Source organism: Ailuropoda melanoleuca, chromosome 10 (genome assembly GCF_002007445.2).
Source record: "Ailuropoda melanoleuca isolate Jingjing chromosome 10, ASM200744v2, whole genome shotgun sequence".
NCBI classification, from domain to species: domain Eukaryota; kingdom Metazoa; phylum Chordata; class Mammalia; order Carnivora; family Ursidae; genus Ailuropoda; species Ailuropoda melanoleuca.
This window is the reverse complement of record NC_048227.1, coordinates 41,553,809-41,568,696: the sequence shown is the minus strand read 5'-3', so window position 1 is coordinate 41,568,696 and position 14,888 is coordinate 41,553,809. Positions and strand designations below refer to the sequence as shown.

Here is a 14,888-nt window from a genome sequence, read left to right as displayed (position 1 = left end):
CTTTTCAAGTTAGCGTTTTCATTTTCTTAGGATAAATGCCCAGAAGTGGAGTTGCTGGATCATATGTAGTTCCATTTTTAATTTTTTGAGAAACTTCTGTACTATTTTCCATCAAATTTACCTTCTCAGGAATAGTGCACAAGGATTCCCTTTTCTCCACATGCTTGTGAACACTTGTTATTTCTTATTTGATGATAGCCATTCTAACAGGTGTGAGGTGATCTCTCATTCTGATTTTGATCGACAGCTCCCTCATAATTAATGATTCCGAGTATCTTTTTCTTGTACCTCTTGGCTATAGGTCTTTGGAAAAATGTTCAGGTCCCCTGCCTAGTTTTTAATGGGTTTGTTTGTAATTTTGCTGTTGAGATATATAATATGAGTTATTTATATATTTTGGATATTAGCCCCTTATTAGATATATGACTTGCAAATATTTTCTCCCATTCAGTGGATTGCCTTTTCATTTTGTTGATGGTTTCCCTTGCTGTTCCAAAACTTTAGTTTGATGTAGTCCTACTTGTTTATTTTTGTTTTTGGTGTCATATTAAAAAAAAAAAAATCATCACCAAGACCTGTGTCAGGGAGCTTACCACTTAGGTTTTCTTCTAGGAGTTTTGTGGTTTCAGGTCTTTCATTCAAGTCTTTAATCCATTTTGAATTTTTGTGTGTACTATAGGGTAGTAGTACACTTTTATTCTTTTGTATGTGGCTATCCAATTTCCCCAGCACTGTCTCTCATTGAAGAGATTGTCCTTTCCCCATTGTGTATTTTTGGTTCCTTTGTTGTAAATTAATTGACCATGTATGTGTGGGTTTATTTCTGGGCTCTCTTTTCTGTTCCACTGATCTGTGTGTCTGTTTTTATGCCAGTATCATGCTGTTCTAATTACTTTAGCTTTGAAATATAGTTTGAAATAAGGGAACTCGATGCCTCCAGCTTGTTCTTTTAAGATTGCTTTAGCTATTTGGGGTCTTTTGTGGTTCCATACAAATTTTAGCCTTATTTGTTCTATTTTGGTGAAAAATAACCCTGGAATTTTGATAGGGATTGTATTTAATTTGTATATTGCTTTGGATAGTATGGACATTTTAACATTTGTCCAATCCATGATCATGGAATATCTTTCCATTTATTTGTGTCTTCATTAATTTCTTAATGTCTTAGAGTTTTCAACATACAGATCTTTCAACTCCTTGGTTAAATTTATTCCTAGGTATTTTTTTTTATGTGATTGTAAATGTGATTGTTTCCATTTCACTTTCTGATAGTTTATTGTTAGTGTATAGAAACACAATGGATTTTTGTGTATTGATCTTGTGTCCTGCAACTTAGTTCATTTATTCTATGTGTGTGTGTGTCTGTGTCTGCATGGTGTAGGGTTTTCTGTATGTAATATTGTGTCATATGCAAATAGTGACAGTTTTCCTTTTTTCCTTTCCAATTTGGATGCCTCTTATTTTTCTCTCCTAATTTGCTCTGGCTTGGAATTCCAATATTGTGTTGAATAAAATGGCAAGAATAGACATTCTTGTCTTGTTCCTGATCTCAGAGGAAGAGTTTTCATCTTTTCATTGTTAAGTAATGATGTTATTTGTGAGCTTGTCATATATAGCNTGAGCTTGTCATACATAGCTTTTATTATGTTGATGCATATTCCTTCTATACCCATTTATTAAGAGTTTTTTTATTTGTTTTTTTTTTTTTTAAAGAGTTTATTTATTTGACAGAGATAGAGACAGCCAGCGAGAGAGGGAACACAAGCAGGGGGAGTGGGAGAGGAAGAAGCAGGCTCACAGCAGAGGAGCCTGATGTGGGACTCGATCCCACAACGCCAGGATCACGCCCTGAGCCAAAGGCAGAAGCTTAACCGCTGTGCCACCCAGGCGCCCCTAAGAGTTTTTTTAAATCATGAATGGATGTTGAATTTTGTCAAGTGTTTTTTCTGCATCTGTTGAAATGATCATATGATTTTTATCCTTCATTTTGTTGATGTGTGGTATCACATTGATTTGCAGATATTAAACCATTCTTGCATCCCTGGAATAAATTCCACTTGATTGTAGTGTATGTTCCTTTCACTGTTTTTGCTGAATTTAGTTTGCTGATTGTTTTGTTAGATTTTTGGATCTATGTTTATCAGTGATATTAGTCTATAATTTTTTTTTTAAGATTTTATTTATTTATTCGACAGAGATAGAGACAGCCAGCAAGAGAGGGAACACAAGCAGGGGGAGTGGGAGAGGAAGAGGCAGGCTCATAGCAGAGGAGCCTGATGTGGGGCTCGATCCCACAACACCGGGATCACGCCCTGAGCCGAAGGCAGAAGCTTAACCGCTGTGCCACCCAGGCGCCCCAGTCTATAATTTTTTTAAGTAGGCTCCACGCCCAGCATGGGGCTTGAGCTCAAACTCATGATCCTCGGATCAAGAGCTGCATGCTGTACCACCTGAGCCAGCCAGGCACCCCTAGACTGTAATTTTCTTGTGGCGTCCTTCTCTGGTTTTGGTATCAGGGTAATACTGGCTTTATAAAATGAGTTTGGAAAAGTTCCCTCCTCTTCTTCCTCTTTTTCTTCTTCATCTTTTTCTCTCTCTCTCTCTCTCTCTTTTTTTTTTTTGAAGTGTTTGAGAAAGATTGATACTTACTCTTTTTGAATGTTTGGTAGAATATACCAATTTTGTCTCCTTTCTGGGTGATACTGATTTATTACAGTCCCATGGTATCAGAAACTCAAGCTCTCCTGGCCTCTAGAGCCAGAGGATCAAGAGGCATCCCTAGGTGGTAGCAATAAAAATCAGGGCCCTGAGACTTATGTATGTAAAAGGCTTTCTGGGAGGTACTGGTGCTTCTGAGCTCCACAAAGGAAGAGTCCAAAGATGGCATCTGTCAGTCTTCTTCCCTGGAGAGTGCTCCAACAGGCTCTAGGATATATATGTTATATTAGATGCCTGCTCCTCAGGTTCTGTCTTTAATACAAGCAGGTAAGCCTCCTTCACTTTAAATCTGGGTGCAGTTGGCTGCCTCTGAGCTGGGCCCTGGGGTTGGATGAGTCTGTATGAGCCCTTTCTCTGATCACAGTCTTGTGTTCTTGGGATGCAAGCCCTGTTGCTTTTAGATGGTAGATGTTTTGAGAGCTTGCCTTTCAGGTACATGTTTTAAAAGTTGGGATTCCTGATGTGTGGTTCAAACCTTTTGCTCCATAGCGAGAAGCTCCAGGTTTCAGGTCCTTTCCGGTTGTGGGTCACAGCACTGGGGGTAGGGTTTACAGTGAGATTATTTCTCACCCTCTCCTACCTGCTTCAGTGTAGTGGGTTGTTTTGTTTGTTTTATTTGTTCATTTGCCTCTTGTGTGGTTGTCGCTCAGCCAGACTTCAGGGTTTTGTTTTTGGTTTTTTTTGGAGGAAGTTGTTACCTATGTAGCTATCGATTCAGTGTGTCCATGGGGGTAGGTGAGTTCAGGATCTTCCTACCCTGCCATGTTGAACCAGATCATTTTGATCTTTTCAGGCTTGATTTCAAGCTTTTTAAGGTCTGTTCAGAGTAACCTTTACTTAGGGCTAGATTAGCCCCACTATTTTTTTAAGATTTTATTTATTTATTTGACAGAGCACAAGCAGGGGGAGCAGCAGGTAGAGGGAGAAGGAGAAGCAGGCTCCCCGCTGAGCAAGGAGCCCGATGTGGGGTTCAATCCCAGCACCCCCGGTTCATGACCCAACTGAAGGCAGATACTTAACTGACTGAGCCACCCAGGCACCCAGAGATTAGCCCACTATTGAGGCAGAGCTTGCATGGCATCTCTCCTGAATGGCCTGTGTATTCAGTGGGGTCTCTTCAGTTTGGCTGGTGGGAACTGGAACGATACTCAGTCTTGTATGAACTCTGGGAGTTGTTCTAATCATAGCTCCCCAGCAATTGTCCTTTCCTTGCAAGTTTTCCCACCCTTGTGGAGCCTCACCTTTTACGTGCATGTACAGACTGTTATTTCGCCAAAGACTCCAGAGGCCCTTATCTAGATTTCTGGAGCTCTTTGAATAGCTCCTTCACCTCGAGTGCTCTGCCCTTCAGTCTAGTTGCTTTGGTCTCCCTGACTTCTAGTCTGTCTGCTCAAATCAGTGAGACCTCAGTGGTATGTTTGAGTTTCCTCTCCTTGCTTTTTCAATCCAGAAATTGCTTCCATGCAGAAATCAAGGGCTATTATAGGTCTTTCTTTCCTCAGGTATCACAGCCCTGTTGTGATATATTTTGTATAGTTTTTTAGTTGTTAACAGTGGAGGTAATGTCAAAACCTTATTCCTCATAGGGTCCAATGCATTATACTTTGTGATATGAACAAGGGTCATAAGGCAATTTCCAATTAAAAAGCAATTTAAAAATTTCTAGGGATGGGCTATATACACTATACATCACTTGGCAAATAAATAGCAGTTGTTACTGTAACCCTATGATATGGTCATTATAAAGAAAGCCTGGTTTAATGACATTGATTTTCATTGTGCCAACTTTTAGTGCCCTTTCATTTCACAAAAATACAGTAATAGGTGGGAGGGATTATTCTCCTTGTCTCATTTGAGAAATTGTAACAAAGATTATTTACCTTTTCTGTCACCTTTGAGTCACCTCTACCTAGCCATTAATTCAGAAAATCATTAAAAAGTATTTTCTGCTACCAGACCTAATTTTTTTAAACCTGTTTTGTTTAAACAAAAACAAAAACCAAACTTGGGCCATAAGTTTCTGATTTTCTTTTAATAAACTCTTAGGGGATTTTGTTTTTCTTTTGTTGGTTTTTTTATTGCCCTGATTTGAAACTAAGTGCTGTGGCTGTGACGTTTCAGAGTTTGCCAAACTTGTGGAAGAGTTCCGAAATTTTGGGGTGAAGCTTCTGCAGTCCACCAGTGGTCGCAGCCATGGAACATTTGAATGGGTTGACAGCATGTTGGTTCAGGCTCTGAAGTCTGGAGATTGGCTTTTGATGGACAATGTTAACTTCTGCAAGTAAGGACCTTCTGCTTAGTCACAAGATTGAAATTTGGGATACGCTTGTCAAAGTAGAAACCCAGTTGGAAGCTGTAGTATTTTGAACCCATTGTTAACTAGAAACATATCCTCAACCATATTCTGTAGACCGATTCTTGTGACAAAGGGAGTTGGTCATTAGCTGCAAGATTTTAGTTCTGTATGACTGTTCTGAACTAAACTGAAGGCTAACAGAATTGGATTACTTTTCCAACCATTTTTGAGGTAGACCTTTTTATTTAACATCAAAAATACTCTCTGTTAGGGGCATTCTTGAGGGCAAATTTTTGAAATGGAGCATCTTTTATGGGACAGACATTTAGTAAGTGTGCATCAGTTGTGTATTGCTTTGATTCTAAAGTAAGGAAAAAGGCATCATAAAACTGCCATAGCACACAGCATAATAGAAAGTACTCTAGGTCAGATAATGGGTTTCTCTACCTGGATTGTTTTTCAGAATGTTTGAATTGCCTTCAGATTGATTTGATAATGTTGGGAAGTAGGGGAGATAGAAGGGGAAAGAGAAAAGAAAGAGCTATAAATCATGGAACAATTTTCCTTAATTTTATTTACTTACTGAACAAATATTTTGTGCTTTTACTTTGTATGAATCTCTGGGCAACATGCCTTGGGGAGTGAAAGGGGGAATGGATAGGGAGAGAGAGCACAATTCTGTATGGGGGAGTGTTCTATGCTGAAGGAGGACTCATGGGTCAGGAGCAGTGGGAGGCCTGTGCCAGGAAAAGTAGAAACTATGCAGCATGTCAGTCTGTCACCACTGTATTTGAATTCTCTCTGTGTAGCCCATCAGTGCTGGATCGTTTGAATGCTTTGCTTGAACCTGGAGGTGTTCTCACTCTTAGTGAGAGAGGAATGGTAGATGGATCCACTCCCACCATAACACCAGATCCCAATTTCAGGTATTCATGCCTCTTAAGTTTCTGCCTAAGAATCTGACTGTCTCAATGGGGGAGGTGGACATTCGATAGGACCTTCTTACGTGTTATATTTATGCATCCAGTCATAAGTATGTTCACCTATTTATTGATTCAGTTAATACATATCTATGGAGGCTTTGCTATTTGCCAGACTCTGGGAGCACATCAGTAAACAAGGGGGGGCTCCTGGCTGGCTCAAGAGCATGTGACTCTTGATCTCAGGGTTGTCAGTTCAAGTTCCACACTGGGCACAGAGCTTACTTTAAAAACATGAAGTAATAAAAAAATAAACGAGAGGTGAGGTCCCTGTAGTGGGTTGGTGCTGACGGGTAGAAGGAGGGAGACCGAGCACAAGTCTTCTGCAGTAGTTCAGGTAGATACAGGATAGGTTAGACTAGTGTGGCCATATGCGTGGGACTTGCTGATGGATGTGTGGGTTGAAAAAAAGAAGCAAGGATTTTACCTAAGTTTTTGGCTTGGTAATTGGGTAAATGTGGGAGTCCTTTATTGAGAAAGGGAAGACTGGCAAAGGAGCAGGTTTGGCATGGAGAAGGTCAGCAGGGAATCCGCTGTGTAGCGTTGGAGATGTCAGAGGGCTAGGTGGAGATGTTGCTAGACGTTGAATATAGGAAGGTCATTGTTTCAGGAGAATACACTGCTCCCTTTTCTGATATCTGTAGGTGAGCTAGAATGATGAATTTGCGCTGTCTCCTACGGGGAATGTCTGAAAGTAAGAATTTTCACATTCTCAGATAGCATTAAAGGTGCACTAGACAAACAATAGTTTCTAAGGAGAGTAGGTTTAGAGAAACTGATTTTGCTGTATTGATACATTTTGGCACTAGAGGATAGAATAGAGATGAAAGCAGCAGACTTTGAGTTAGTGGTATCCCCCTGATGAACTCCCTGAAGATTTACCACGTAGGATCTGCCCTCACCAGTTGTTGCTGAACTACCTCATTCGTTGCAACTGGGAGTTTAATTTTTTTTCTTTGAATTACTGTATTACTAGACTTTTTCTCTCGATGGATCCCGTTCATGGAGAAATATCCCGAGCTATGAGGAATCGTGGACTTGAAATCTACATTTCAGGAGAAGGGGATGGGAACATCCCAGATGACCTGGATCTGAAAGTTCTGCTGCACAGCCTTGGGTTGGTGGGGGATAGTGTGTGTGACAGCCTCTTGGCTCTGCACACAGAGATCCAAAGCACTGTAGTAGGTAAGGTGCTGGGCTTCTGGGCCTCTGCAGAGTTTTATTCTTCTAGAAATTCTTACGTTATTCCATTTGACTGCTAATCTAGGAGTTCTTAAATTTAGTGTACATACAAATAGAAATTACCAGAAAAATGTGTTAAAAATGTAAATGTGCTGATGCCTTTCTTCCTCCTAAGAGATTGGGTTCAGCAAGTCTGGGTGAGGCACAGATATTAATATTTTAAAGAATCTTCCCAGGTAATTCTGATGGATTCATTTGGACACCTTTATTTTGAGGAATACAGCTTCAGGCACTAAAATTAGTAAAGTTTGTCCATCTTATCTTCAGGGTGGTCATTGAGTCTTTTGAAGGTAGAATAAAGAGAGAACTTTGAGCTGCTTAAAACAGGTGTTACTTCTTCTAAATGTCCAAATATACAGGAACAGGCAAGAATAACAAAGGTAATGATAAAAAATGAAATGCTATTTATTGAGTAACTGCTATGTGTTAGGTACAGTGTCAGTTGCTTTTTTAGTCTTACCATTAATTCTTCAAAGCATGTTTTCATTTTATAGTTAGGGCTCAGAGAAGTCGAGTAACTCATTCAAGCCAAGCAGTGAGGTTTGAATGTAGTTCTGTTGGATTTTTAAAGCACATGGTCCTTTATGAGGCCATGCTCATTTTGCCACTTGAGTGTGTATCAACTTTAGCTTAAGGATATATATGACCAGGCTTTGTCATGCTTGTAATTGTCACTTTCCTGCAATAAGCTTTTGACAGCCAGAAAGGGAGAGAGGGAGGGAGGCAGGATAGGGAAGGAATATGAATGTTTCCACAAGTCCATTATGTGCTACTGAGACCCTAGATTCCACGTAGAAGGCTTTCTTTTTTTTCCTTTTTTTCTTTCTTTCTTTCTTTTTTTTTAAATAGAAGGCTTTCTAAGGTAAGTGTCTGGGTGAATTTGGGTGGAACAAAGTTTGATGTGAAGATGAATATATCTAATTTCATTGGAGATTTTGCAGAATCTGTTGCTCATAAATGGTGATTTTTTTTTTCTTTATAGGTTCTCCAACGTCCTCTATTTCAACTCTAATCCAGACAGCCTTACTCATTGTGCAGTACCTACAGCGAGGGCTGAGTTTAGACAGAGCCTTTTCTGAAGTATGCTGGGAAGCGTACGTCCGCTCCCAGCATTCACCAGCAAACCAGCAGGTACTATGAAGTGTTTCAAACAGCTTTCTCAGTTATAACACTCTACATTGTTTAGGCAGAGGAAATTCTTTCTATTGATGTTAACTTTAATGCACTGAGAGTAGAGCACTTGAGATACTCTCTAGTAGAGGTCTGGCATCTAAGTACTTTTCTGGAAAATAGAATAAATGTAAATATTACTTCTTTGAAACAGCTGTCATCAGACAAAGTGGAAATTAGCTTGTAATGTTGAAAATTGAAGCTGTGATAAGAGTTGTCATGTGATGATCACAAAGGGCCTGGAAAATTCTTAATACTCTGCTAGTTTCTGGTGATAGTAATTACATATTGCCTGTACACCACGTGTTTTTATCTCCTGCCAGCTCGTGAAGACTTTACTGGAGAAACATGTTTCTTCTCTGCGAGCACATGAAACCTGGGGTAACTCCATCCTTGCCATGGGCCTGTGGCCAGATTCTCTGCCCTCCGCTCTCTTTGCTACAGAAGATTCTCACCTGTCTATCGTCCGAAGTGATGGACAGATCTTAGTATATTGCCTCAACAGGATGAGCATGAAAACCAGCAGCTGGGCCAGGTTAGTGGAGCCTTCAGCCTGTGTCTCTTTGGCATCTTGACTTTTTTTTTTCTGATGGTAGTGGTCATGACCCAACATGTTTGACCAGAATGTTCCGTGGTCATTTATTACCCAGCTGTCATAATTTCCTTGTTCATTGTAATATTGCTCCCTATTATTTATTACTCGATATGTTTTAATTATCCTCATTTGAAGGGGACTAATCTTTCCCCATTAACTCTTGGATCTGATATTTATAAAGTTATTTTCCTGGTTCTTTGAAATATAAAATGAAAGTTTATTCTAGTACTGACTTTGCCTTATTTTTCTAATGAATTTCAGGATTCAGCCTCTTACCTTGCCAGACTTAGAGAAAATCATGCAGTCTTCTAACCCCGAGAGCTTGAAATTCAGTTCAGTTGAAGTGGATACTTACTGGATCGATGAACCAGATGTTCTGGCCATGGCTGTTAAATTGCTTATAGAAAGAGCAACGAATCAGGATTGGATGCTCAGAGTTAAATGGCTTTATCATTTAGCCAAGAATATACCGCAGGGGCTGGGTGAGTCAAAAAACTTAATTTGTATAAGTGAATATATTTACACTTATACTATTTTAGTGCCTCAGTAGCTGTATTATCCTGTTATTTAACAGGACACTGTTAAAATTGTATCTGGGAAATACAGCAAGAAATTTGTGACTTGGCATTACTGTTTGTATAGCTGTTAAAAAAAAATTGAGGCACATATATATCTGCCTTTAGATATGTTCTAAGAGAAACTTTGCCCCCATGTAATCCTTAGCATTTCAGGATCTTCCGCCTTTCTATCAAATCCAAAAGGAAAATGTACTGTTATGTTACTGTTTATTTTTTGAGCATGTTGCTGTACTCCTGTATGACCCTCTTCTCTTGTCTGGGGAAGGTTGCTTTTGGTAACTTCATTTCCCCTAAAAGTGCATAAGAGACTTGTTTTAGTTCCAGTGCTCTAAGTTGTCATGCTTAATTTCTTTGTACTTTTTTTCATTTTAAGAGGAAAACCCAACAATAACAACATTGCATGGGTTGCAAAGTATAGGACTTGGAATTTGTTGATAGAACTTGTTGCATAAAGTAATTGAGTTTACATGAAGCTTTCTATTCATGAGAACTTAGCCAGAGACTGTGTATATTGTGTGGTGCATGTGATCTGCCTAAAAACTGTATAGAGAGAATTTATGTATTATCTGCATGGTCCTATATGAGAGCTACCAGCCACAGGTAGCTACTAGAATGTAAATATAAATTAATTAAAATTAAGTAAGATCTAAAATCCAGTCCTTAGATGCACTGTCCACGTTTCACGTGCTTACTAACACGTGACTAGTGGCTACTCTGACAGTGCAACTATAGGATGTTTCCATCATTGCAAAACGTTTGCTTGGACAGCCCCACTTTAAATACTAACATTTGCTTCTCCTTCCTCCACAGAATCAATACAGATTCATTTGGAAGCCAATGCTGCATCTCTTAGGAATTTTTACTCAAATTCTCTCTCAGCTGGAGTCAGTAATGTCATCAAAATATTACAACCAAATATAACAGGTACTGCACCTGATTTAATTTTGAGTTCTCAGCACAGTTTAGGAAACTGGTCCCACCAAGTCCAAGGAAAAAGACCTGTCAGAACTGCCAGTGTAATATGTTACCCTATATTTTGGAAGACTCACAGTATCCAGATGCAAATTCCACTTCTTTGTTTGAAACTGTCCCTTTTTCCTTTAGTCTTTGGAAGATGATGATGATACACAGCAATGGGGAGAGCACAGGAGTTGGAAGACTGGTCTCTGGGCCCAACTCAGCCACAAACTGGCTTGTTCATTTGAGAACCATCATTCATACTTGCTGCCTGTGTTTGGAAAATATGGGAATTAAATTCATTTCTCCGGGGCCCCTTCCACTCAGAGCATTCTGAATTGTTAGCAAGAAAGGGTTTTAAACTATGAGCTATTTGACTTGATGGGTAAACAATACAGTGTGAATTACTTCAGAAAATATAAAACCTCAATAAAAGTTATAAAGCCTTAAATATAAAGTTTTAAAATGTAAGGATAAAAGAAACAGCCATTCAAGCTATCTAATCAAATGAGGTATTCAAAATTTATTTTTTTATTTTTATTTTTTTTTTAAGATTTTATTTATTTGAGAGAAAGAGACGGTAAGTGGGGGGAGGGGCAGAGGGAGAGGGAGAAGCAGACTCCCCACGGAGCAGGGAGTCCAACATGGGGCTCGATCTCAGGACCCTGAGATCATGCCCTGAGCAGAAGGCAAACACTTAAGTGACTGAGCCACCTGGGCGCCCCCAGAATTTATTTTTAATTGAGGAGTAAGATAACAAACTTACTTGAAGAGAATAATATAAAGTTGATTGAACTTAAGCATTAATGAGGAAATTAGGGACATTTTCATAGAACCAGGTTTTTAATTTCCCACCCCATCTTCATTTAATATTGATCAAAACATACCATTGCCGTTTGGTTTAGTAGAAAATATGCATGATGCTTTTGTGCTAAACCAATGACTTTATGTACACTAAAGATAACAAGGTAAATGTTTGAGAAGAAATCGAACAATAGGGAAAACTGTGGTGGTCATGTTGTGGCTGAACTAAATCGTGGCTTCCCGAGTATGAAAGAATTTTGGTCTTCGGGACAGTTGTAGAGCATGAGTAGCAGGTTCCCTTTTTAGCCAGTATCATTTGCCCACTGTTGGAACATACTAGGTATGCCTTTTCTGGTGTATAGCTCTGGATCATGTGGTCTTACAGGACTTCGGAATATGGGTTCCCTCCTTCATGTACTTTGCTGTTGACAGTAGGCATTTGTTAGTCTAGTGTAGGGGAGATACCTTTAAATACTTGAAGTGCTCCACTGATCTACCCAGCCACCTTCAAGTTAATGTTACCATTGTTTTGTCTTAACCTCATTCCTTGGGTTCTCACAACCTCTGGAGAAGGGTCAGATCTGATCACTGATGCTTTACAGAAGAGGTGCCTAGAAGCCAAAGAAGTTGCAGATGCTATATTCTCTGATTATTAAGAAAGAGCTTTTAAGCAAAATCTTAAGTTGTTTTGTTTTTTGTGTTTTGAAGATTTATTTGCTTGAGAGAGAGAGTGCACCTGTGTGTGTGAGTGCAGGGGGAGGGAGAGAGAATCTCAAGCAGACTCTGCACTTGCAGGGCCTGAGACAGGGCTTGATCCTGTGACCCTGAGATCAGGACCTGAGCTGAAACCAAGAGTCGAACGCTTAACTGACTCTGTCACCCAGGTGCCCTTTGAGTGGTTTTTCTTATTGAAAGCAAATGAGACGTATTCATTCATTTTCCACCATGTGAGTTAGTTTTTTTGAAATTAATGACAGCAGATTGGGTAATTAAGCTCATGGATTGTTTTCTGACCAGCAGTGGGACCTGAGCAAGTGAGTGTATTGGTTGGAATGCTTATGTTCTGGAGGGATTACCTTATATCCTACTGTGGAATGAATTTTCAGGACTAGCAGAAATTTCACATTTAGAAAGGAAATAGTGTAAAAGCAGTTGAATTTTACTTTTCTAGTGTTGTGGGCTGAATCCAGCCATTTTCCTATTCTATCTCTTCCCCATCAGGACTGAATGTGATCAAATTAAGACAATGCAAATCTTCCACTGAAATTTTCTAGGCAAAGGAGTTTAACTTCAAAATTTTACTTTTTGCTTTTTTTTTTTTTAAACCAGATGAATTTGTGATCCCTTTGGACCCCCGATGGAATATGCAGGCTTTGGACATCATTAGAAATTCGATGGACTTTGACCCACAAATGGACCAGCCTGAGCAGCTCTTTGCCCTTTTAGAGTCTGTTGCAAACAAGTAGGTGAAGCCTGCTATTCTGGGCACTGTTTACCTCATTGTACAATATAGCTTTACAGATTATACCTTTTCTAAAGTCTGTCAAACTTAGCTTACATGTGTTTGCTCTCCTGAACCTGAGAAGTAGTGGGATGTTAGATGGGATTGCCTTCATCACCACCTCTCTTTCATGCTCTGTGCTCAGTGAAGTAACTCTGATGTCAAAATGCCTGTAAATTTTGCAAGTTCTTAATAATTTATTTATTTATTTTTAAAGATTTTATTTATTTATTCGACAGAGATAGAGACAGCCAGCGAGAGAGGGAACACAAGCAGGGGGAGTGGGAGAGGAAGAAGCAGGCTCATAGCAGAGGAGCCTGACGTGGGGCTCGATCCCATAACGCTGGGATCACGCCCTGAGCCGAAGGCAGACGCTTAACCGCTGTGCCACCCAGGCGCCCCGCAAGTTCTTAATAATTTAATAGGATGCTTTAAAAGATACACTAACTTAATGTTGCATTTTATTTTGCAATTAATCCTTTATCCTAGGATAGCCATGTTTCTTTTGTTTTCTATTCATGATTCTCGGCAACTCCTCCCATTTTCACCTGCTCGTTCTCTCACAGGTCCTTTCCTCAGCCTTGTGTCCAGATCATTTCCCATCTGCAAATGTTGAGGAGACATGTAGCACCTGCATGCTTACGTGCACACTTAACATGTAAATTTATCTAATTGTTATATAAGCTGGTCTTTCCTCACATTTAGTGTAAAGACCAGCAGTAGTTTTTTAATTGGCAAACAGTGTAATGTAATACATTTTAAAAAATAATTTTATAATTGAGGTATAATGTACATTACAGAAACATACACTTAATAATGGGTATATTTGGTTTCGATGAATTTTCACAAAGTGAACTCATGCACATGGTATGAACTAGCACCTCAAAGGCCCTCTTGTCTCCCCTTCTAGTAACTCCCCCTTGTGCCTCCCCAGGTAACTTACAACACCAGAGGTTAATTTTGTGAAGGCCAGTTTTAAGAGTTCACAGTGTAGCTTGTCAGATCACAGCAAAGCCTGGCAGTCTACCTGGATGCAGCTTTTCCTGGCCATCTATCTTCCCCACTCCCCCCGCCCCCCACTCAGTCATCATCACTTTCACCTCCATCTGTTTAGTCCAGAACTTGGAGGGGATGGAAGGGAATGGCAGGTTGAAGGAGATTGATGTTCCAAGGGTTCTCAAGATTTCAGCAGGTAGAGGGTGTGATTGCAAAGTGGTATGCACCAATAACCAATAATATTTGTTATGTTACTGATCTCCCTTCAGGACAATCATATATCTTGACCGGGAAAAACGGATTTTTACTGAAGCAAATTTAGTTTCTGTTGGTGGCAAAAAGTTAAGAAATAGTGTTTTGAGAATGTCCTTTGAGTTCCATAAAGGTAAGGTGTTTACCTTTTATATTCTCGAGTTATGCATCTGATCACAGAATGTCGCTGAAGTTAAGAGACCTTCAGCAGCTGCTGCCATTTTACTGATTCCTTTTGATTTGCTGGCCTGATTTGTTCAGTAGTATTGACTAACTGCTTTGTACATGTCCTTGATTTCATTTACTTTTTATAGTAACCTTATGTGGTGTAGATCCCGTGCTGTGAAAGATGAGAGGGACATACAGAGATGCTCGTGGTCACATGTCTAGGAAGTAACAGAGCTAGAATTTGAAATCTAGGTCTGTTGGCTCAAAAAGTTCATGCTCCTGAGTATTTGGTTATAGGTTCGTTCTTCATCCTTCATTTGTTTAAATTGAAAAGATATCCGTGCTTGTTGGAAAAAATTTGGACTATATGGAAGCATAAAAATTGAAGACTGCCTTTGAAGCAGTTACTGTTAATAGTGCATTCGTTTGTATCTTCTCTGTGCTATCTATTCATTCAAACATATACGCATTTTGTTTTTGTATTTAAACAAGTACTTGTATAAAGTACCCATTACTGCTTTATAATTTTCATTTTTCATTAAGACATTAAGAACTGCTGTAGATATGAATACCTGATCTGCGAAGTTTAATATGATAATAGTAGGCTAAGAATTTGCTTTCAATTTTGAAA

The 14,888-nt window shown here is 39.4% G+C and overlaps 1 protein-coding gene across 3 annotated transcripts in view; it reads left to right on the top strand.

The window, feature by feature from the left end:
• The window catches only part of MDN1 (midasin AAA ATPase 1), a 164,572-nt gene that overhangs the window by 91,644 nt on the left and 58,040 nt on the right, over nucleotides 1-14,888 (top strand). For all 3 annotated transcript variants that reach the window (XM_034670821.1, XM_034670822.1, XM_034670823.1), the window contains 9 exons: nucleotides 4,840-4,999; nucleotides 5,824-5,940; nucleotides 6,971-7,179; nucleotides 8,219-8,367; nucleotides 8,730-8,941; nucleotides 9,263-9,483; nucleotides 10,390-10,503; nucleotides 12,670-12,802; nucleotides 14,107-14,222. In XM_034670821.1, the coding sequence (XP_034526712.1) occupies nucleotides 4,840-4,999; nucleotides 5,824-5,940; nucleotides 6,971-7,179; nucleotides 8,219-8,367; nucleotides 8,730-8,941; nucleotides 9,263-9,483; nucleotides 10,390-10,503; nucleotides 12,670-12,802; nucleotides 14,107-14,222 (1,431 nt within the window). The remainder of the gene's footprint in view (nucleotides 1-4,839; nucleotides 5,000-5,823; nucleotides 5,941-6,970; nucleotides 7,180-8,218; nucleotides 8,368-8,729; nucleotides 8,942-9,262; nucleotides 9,484-10,389; nucleotides 10,504-12,669; nucleotides 12,803-14,106; nucleotides 14,223-14,888) is intronic.